General features: G+C 46.8%; 1 protein-coding gene across 1 annotated transcript; it reads left to right on the top strand.

Annotated features, from left to right (window-relative positions):
* The first annotated feature begins 766 nt into the window (after positions 1-766).
* Positions 767-3,210, top strand: LOC112954820. Its single transcript, XM_026048081.1, has 2 exons — positions 767-1,324; positions 2,457-3,210. The coding sequence occupies exons 1-2, from the start codon at positions 866-868 to the stop codon at positions 2,493-2,495; spliced, it is 498 nt and encodes a 165-aa protein (XP_025903866.1). The 5' UTR covers positions 767-865; the 3' UTR covers positions 2,496-3,210.
* Positions 3,211-6,795: the final 3,585 nt, after the last annotated feature.

Here is a 6,795-nt window from a genome sequence, read left to right on the forward strand (position 1 = left end):
CCCTGGGGGCCAACTGCGCCCTCAGGGGATTTGTGTGGCCTCCCTGGACTTGCGTGCGCAGTGGCCTGCCAGGGACCTATGGGATTACATGCGCCCTCCCCGGGCCTCCGGGCGCAAATGGCCCCACGCGCCCTCCGGGCTTACGTGGGCCCTCCCTGGGCCTCTGTGCGCAGCTGGCCCCCAAGCCCTCCAGGCTCTGCTGCGCCCTCCCCGGGCCTCCGCGCGGAGCTGGCCTCCTGAGCCCTCCGGGATTATGTGCACCCTCCCCAGGATCCCAGGCGCAGCTGGCAACGGCGGTGTCTGGGCATTTGTACGCCCTCCCCGGGCCTCTGTGCACAGCTGGACTCTCAGGCCCTCTGGGCATACGTGTGCCCTCCCCAGGCCTCCATGCGAAGGTGAATGGTCGCAGGGCTCCAGGTGTTATGAGAAACCAGTTTGGCTCTGCCAAACTCCAGAACCAAGAACTTCACGGGAGCTGAGGGCATTCCTGGGTATGGTCAGCTGGTGTAGACCATGGATTGTTAACTATGGATCGATGGTAAGGCGTCTTTATGAAACGTTGAAGGAGTCAATAGAGAACCACCTGTTGTGGAYCCCTGAATGCCAAGCAGCCTTTAGAAACTTGAAAAGGGCCCTGATGTCAATAGCAGCACTAGTATTTCCTGATTTATCAAAGCCCTTTGAGCTGTTTGTACATGAATGGCAACACCTGGCTATGGGAGTACTAACTCAGAAATTGAGGGCACGGAGGAGGGCTGTGGGTTACTTCTCCAAACAGCTGGACAATGTGAGTAGAGGATGGCCAGGATGTCTGYGGGCAGTAGCCGCAACTGTCCTTTTGATTCAAGAAGCTAGAAAGCTGACCATGGGACAGAAGATCACAGTCTATGTGCCGCATATGGTAATATCTGCTCTGGAACAGAAAGGAGGGCATTGGTTGTCKCCCAGCCGTATGCTGAAATATCAGGTTGTCCTATTAGACCAAGACGATGTGGAGCTTAAAACTACCACAGCAATTAACCCTGCAATGGTTTTGAACTCTGAATTAAGAGACTCTGAACCTCTATGTCATGATTGCCTGCAGACCATTGAACATGCATATTCAAGCAGACAAGGTCTAAGGGATGAGCCATTAACTAATCCTGATTTGGAGTTGTTTACAGATGGCAGCAGTTTTGTACAAGATGGAAGACGGATTGCTGGATACGCAGCAGTTACCACTACCCAAGTGTTAAAGGCAGAGTCCCTTCCTGCCAACATATCACCACAAAAGGCAGAGTTGGTGACGCTGAGCCAGGCTCTCAGAATAGCCGAAGACCAAAAGGTAAATATATGGACTGATTCCAAATGTGCATTTCGAGTGGTCCACGCTCATGGACCTATCTGGAAAGAGAGAGGGCTGTTATCTTCTCAAGGATCACCTATCAAGTATCCTACAGCTCTTACAGGACRTAAGGCAACCAAGAGAGGTGGCCATAATGCATTGTAAAGCAGTTTGGCCAGACAGCGGTACAGGTGGGAAATAGGTTGGCTGATAAAGGAGGCTGCTGAACAAGGCATCCTGGCTCTGGTACCAGTAAAAAGAATTGAACTCCCAGAGGTAAGGCCTAAATACAGTGAGGCAGATAAGAAATTAGCAGCTACGCTAAATGCAACATTGACTAATGAASGATGGTTAGTGACCCCAACAAAACAAATTATTGTCCCTCAGCCAATAATGACCAAGATCGTGGAAAGGAAACACAAACAAACTCACTGGGGATGTGAGGCTATGATTTCTAGTTTAGTAAATTCAATTGTCAGTGTGGGAATGACAGGAATTGTAAAATCTGTCACTGCAAAGTGCCCCCTATGCCTCAGAAATAATCCAATAAATAGAAGGAGGCCTCCCCCAGGAGTTATTAAGCAGGGCARTTCCCCTGGGGATTACTGGCAGATCGATTTCTCAGAGCTGCCAAGACAAAGTGGGCACAGGTATCTCTTGGTGATAACTAACACCTTTTCAGGATGGCCAGAAGCCTTTCCTTGTYGCGCCAACAGAGCACGAGAGGTAATTAAGGTGTTACTGAAAGAAACCACATCCATGTTTGGTGTTCCAATAGGGATATCCTCTGACYGAGGTCCTCATTTTGTGGCTGATGTAGTATAACAACTTGGGAAGGTTCTTGGGACTAAATGGGATTTACACAYTCCGTGGAGACCTCAGTCAAGTGAGAAGGTGGAGAGGATGAATCAAACTCTTAAACTGCAAATTAGTAAAATATGTCAAGAAACTTCATTGAAGTGGCCACAGGTTTTACCATTGGCCTTCCTGAGAATTAGGATCCAACCTAATGCAAGAAATAAAATCAGTCCATATGAGTTACTGCATGGGAAGCCTTATCAGGCACCAGAACTCCCTGGAGAAATGCATGTAAAGGGTAACACAGACTTGCAGTTGTACTTAATCTCTTTAGGAAAGACTTTGGCGACTCTTCGACGGCACGTTGTCCTGACAGGACCTCTCGCTYTCGATACTCCGSTGCATCCTTATCAACCAGGAGATTCTGTCTTCATGAAAGCCTGGAGCTCAGAACCACTGAAGGAGAAGTGGAAAGGACCTTACCAAGTGCTCTTGACAACCCACACCGCAGTAAAGGTAGAGGGTATTGAACCGTGGGTCCATTACACAAGGATAAAAGCTGCCCCAGGATACCGGTGCGAACCTACTGAGGACTCCTTGCATGCGATAATGCAAAAAGTTGAAAACTGAAAATCTAGGAAAGTCATAAAATCTTCAGAAAAAGGAACTGCCATACTGTTAAATTTAATAGCATTAACTGTATTATGGGGAATGAGGGAAGGGCAGAATTGGGTTGAAGAGATTGTTAAGTTTAAATTCAATCGTACGACAACAACAGAATGGAGAAGGGTGAGCAGTGGGAATCATTCTAGTATAATCATAATAAGTAAAGACTTTAAGGGAGCAAGAAGTGGGTTTGAGATACAGTGGTCGGAGGGACCAGAGCTGGAATACTGTTGCCGCACAGGAGGGGAAAATCTCTCCTTTAATTTTGATGGAAAGATAGATAATAAGTATCATTATTATTTGAAAATCCACGTTAAAGGAATAAGAGAATTGTGGTGTACAGCCCAACACCAATCTCTAAAGGAGTGTTGCATTTCTATTAAGGTGAGGCATCCAAGAACTGAAGCTATTTGCACTATATATATATATATATATATATATATATATATATATTGGACTCAGAATGATATCAGATTCCCTGCATTATGCTCGTTACACATATCGCTCCGGCCATCTTCAAAGGGCTTCCTCTCCSTTACATAGAAAGAAGAGGGAAGCAGAAATGATAAATTGGGAAAATAACATGGTAATGAGCATTGTGAAAGGATTTGGAAGAATGAACAGGCTTTCAAGTATTACAGCCTGCCTCCCTATCCCTCGCTCAGCAGCAGATCCCCTGCCTTGGGGCATAATATCAATAAATATGATGGATCTCCTAAAACTGGATAACATAACCGAAGCCATAAGAAGAGCAAATGCAACTTATTATCTGGATAAAGAGAACAAATGTAGGCAGAGAGAAGTGATGTATTGCAGGATTCAATGCTATGGAGGAGAGGAGACAACAGAACTGGTTTTGGGCATCRAGAGAGCTCYTCCTGCCCAAGAGGCTCAAACCCACTGGAAGCTCCTTTTCTTGAATGGGAGGCTGAGCATGCAGGGGAGCAGGAGGTAGCAGAGCTTCTAACTTTGTGTGTCACACATAACCTTACTGCCCATAGTGTATCACAATTACCAGAATGCAACTTTTGGAGGAAAGGCCCCATAACCTGGACAAAGAGATTACAAGGGAAGTGGAGATATATCTCCCCAGTTAATTGGTGCTTCAGATGGGGAGATACACTAGATATAATTATACCAAGCCAGGATGGAATTGCACTAGAGAGGTTACATGTAAWATCACCCAATCCCAGTGTGAAAATGAGAGACCGCCTTTTGCTGTTAGACAAGCTTTTCAAGTACAATATATTTGTAAGGATGAAATTCAAAAATGCGAGAAACTCAGCATCGCAGCACCCAGGTGCAGTGTGTGGGTCCTTGGAGATGGGCTATGGACCACGCGACGGCCATACACTAATGTAAGTATCCYGGTAACCTTAGGATTGCTTACATTATGCCCCACTTGGAAAAGAGCACGTATGAAGCCCCAAAATTGGGGAAAAATTAAAAGGGCACCTAAGGATGAAGATGATGATTGACCTGACAGGTCCAAGACCTTAGAAAGGATATGGAAACAACATGGTTAAATAAACTTTTAGGGGAAATAGGAGAGATTTCTCTCAATGGAGGGTTATCATCTTTATTACAGACTATTTTGATTTTAATAATTCTTATAATCATAACCTGTGTAATAGTTCAGTGCTGTCCCTCAGTTATGGTGTGTTGTTCTCACCGGTGTTGCAGGAGGAACCGAAGGTATTACCAGAATTATSCAGTCTAAGTGCAGTCTARGTGAGCCTCCCAAAGCAGTCTTACTTTGGACATCTCAAAGTGGGGAACTGTTATGGGAAACCCCAGAAGATGCACCCAAGGACCTATTTTCACTGCTATTGCTGGTATATTATGAGAGAATATGRATAAAACAGCAAGTGTTACTGGATCATCATGAGARAACACAGACAAAAGGAGCAAACCCCRGGGGAAGACGACGATAGGGACCACAGTATCTTTGTGGAAGTGGCTGAAGCAGGACAGTGGGACCAAAACAGGGCCCACAGAGCCAAAATGAAGCCATATACGGAAGTGACTTCTGGGAAGACGACCACCAGCGGGCCTCAAAAAGACCACCAGGGACCAGCAAAGGGACAGAGGGGGCATGTGTGCGAGGCTGGGGCATCTTGTAATTAGTTCCAGGAAATTGAATGAATATGTATGATCATTTGCTAGAATTTAATGCATATGTAGACGATAGAGAAATATAAGTTTTAGCAAGCACATCTTACGGATGCACGATAGGTGGAGCTATCCCCCGTKMATCCAGCACTGCAATAAAGTGAATGCCGGCTTCTTAATGCTACATTGGTGTTAAGAGGTTTATTCCCGGTTTTCAGTGACACAGGGACCAGCTGCGCAGGGAGGCCTGGGGAGGCCGCACGAAAGCCCACAGAGCCCCAGGGCCAGCTGCACACGGAGGCCTGGGGAGGCCGCCCAAAATGCCGCAGAACTCCACGGGCCAAGTGTGCATGGAGGCCCCAAGAAGCTGCACGAAAGGACGCAGGGCCCCCAGGGCCAGCTGTGCGCAGAGGACCACGGAGGCCGCACGACAGGCAGCAGGACCCCAAGGCCGAATGCACAYGGAGGCCCGGAGAGGCTGCCCGAAAGCGGGCCGGCTGCCCGGGCCCAGCTGCACACGGAGGCTTGGGAAGGACGTCTGAGAGGACGCAGTGCCTCTAGGGCCAGCGGCGTACGGAGGCCCAGGGAGGCTGCCTGAAATGCCGCAGGTCCCACAGGGCCAAGTGCGCACAGAGGCCGGGGAGGCCGCCCAGGTGGGTGCAGGGCCCTGTGGCCAGCTGCACATGGAGGCCGGGAGGCCACCCAAGAGGGTGCTGGGTGCGCAGGTCCAGGTGCCCACGGAGGCCCGTGGACACTGAGAGGCACAGTGTCCCTGGGACCAGCTGCACACAGAGTCCTGGGGAGGCCGCCCGAAATGCGAGGTATGCAAACGTTGTCGATAGAACTGAGGCCAAGGATTAGAACGAGCATGTTTCATAGCTGCAAAAGGTAATTACCTACCTTAAAGTGACTCTAACATATACAGTGTGTGTCTAAGAAATTAYATGCAAGCATATTTGCATCTAATTATTTATGCCATGCTTTAATAGTTCATAAAGTATTTTACKGCTTGTAATAGAACTCATTAAAAATAATGTTGGTTATTCCAGAATGCAGTAGAGTAAGCTTGTTTTTAACCATTAAGCAATAGTAGAGGCTTATGTGCTGCATACTACAGTTCTGCTAGTAGCAATAAAGTAATACTGGTTTACTTACTTACATGGGCAGTTATTCTTATTTAAAAATAAAATAGGCTTTTAATGTTACGTGACACACGTATTTAAACTTTTATTTAAAAAGTTGTTTTAAAGAAAGCCTAATTAAAACAAAACACCCTGATTTTTTGAGAGCAAAAGATTTAAAGAAGCAAAATAAGTTTTGTTCCTTTATAAAATCAGGGATTCCTGCCTAATTACTGACTACTCAGAACCTGTGACAAAAAAATGCGGGTTCAGGGCATATTTATCAGCACCCTCCTGTAGTGACCTTACTGAGCAATGGCTCTGGCTTGGATACCCAGCATGAGCTTTCTGCAGCACGGAGGAAAGGAGATTTACAGGAGGATGACTTTGTCACAGACAAGAYGATGAGGTAAAAAGAAAAAAATGTTCATTATGTTGACTTTCATGTACTTCCTCAGCGTCTTCATTCAGATGGATTCGGTCTGGGGATTTACCTGTGGAACTGGGGGAACCAGGTATGGTGAACTGGTAGTTGTGGACAGCCAGATGGGTATAACTTCTTTTTGTCTTTTTAATAATTTCTTTGCTCTGGAGAGTTGAATACAGCTCTGTAGGAAGCCTGGGTACAGGCAGCTCCCAGGATCCAACTCGCTGCTGTATGCTTGCTTTTTAAAACCTGTGGTGTGTCTCCATATGGAACCTTAAAACAAAAGAGTCGCAGCCTGAGGCTGTTGCTGCACATCCTGTATGCAGATAAGTCACAAATAGCTGGGC

The sequence above is a fragment of the Nothoprocta perdicaria genome, unplaced genomic scaffold (assembly GCF_003342845.1).
Source record: "Nothoprocta perdicaria isolate Ctin4 unplaced genomic scaffold, notPer1 scaffold_11, whole genome shotgun sequence".
NCBI classification, from domain to species: domain Eukaryota; kingdom Metazoa; phylum Chordata; class Aves; order Tinamiformes; family Tinamidae; genus Nothoprocta; species Nothoprocta perdicaria.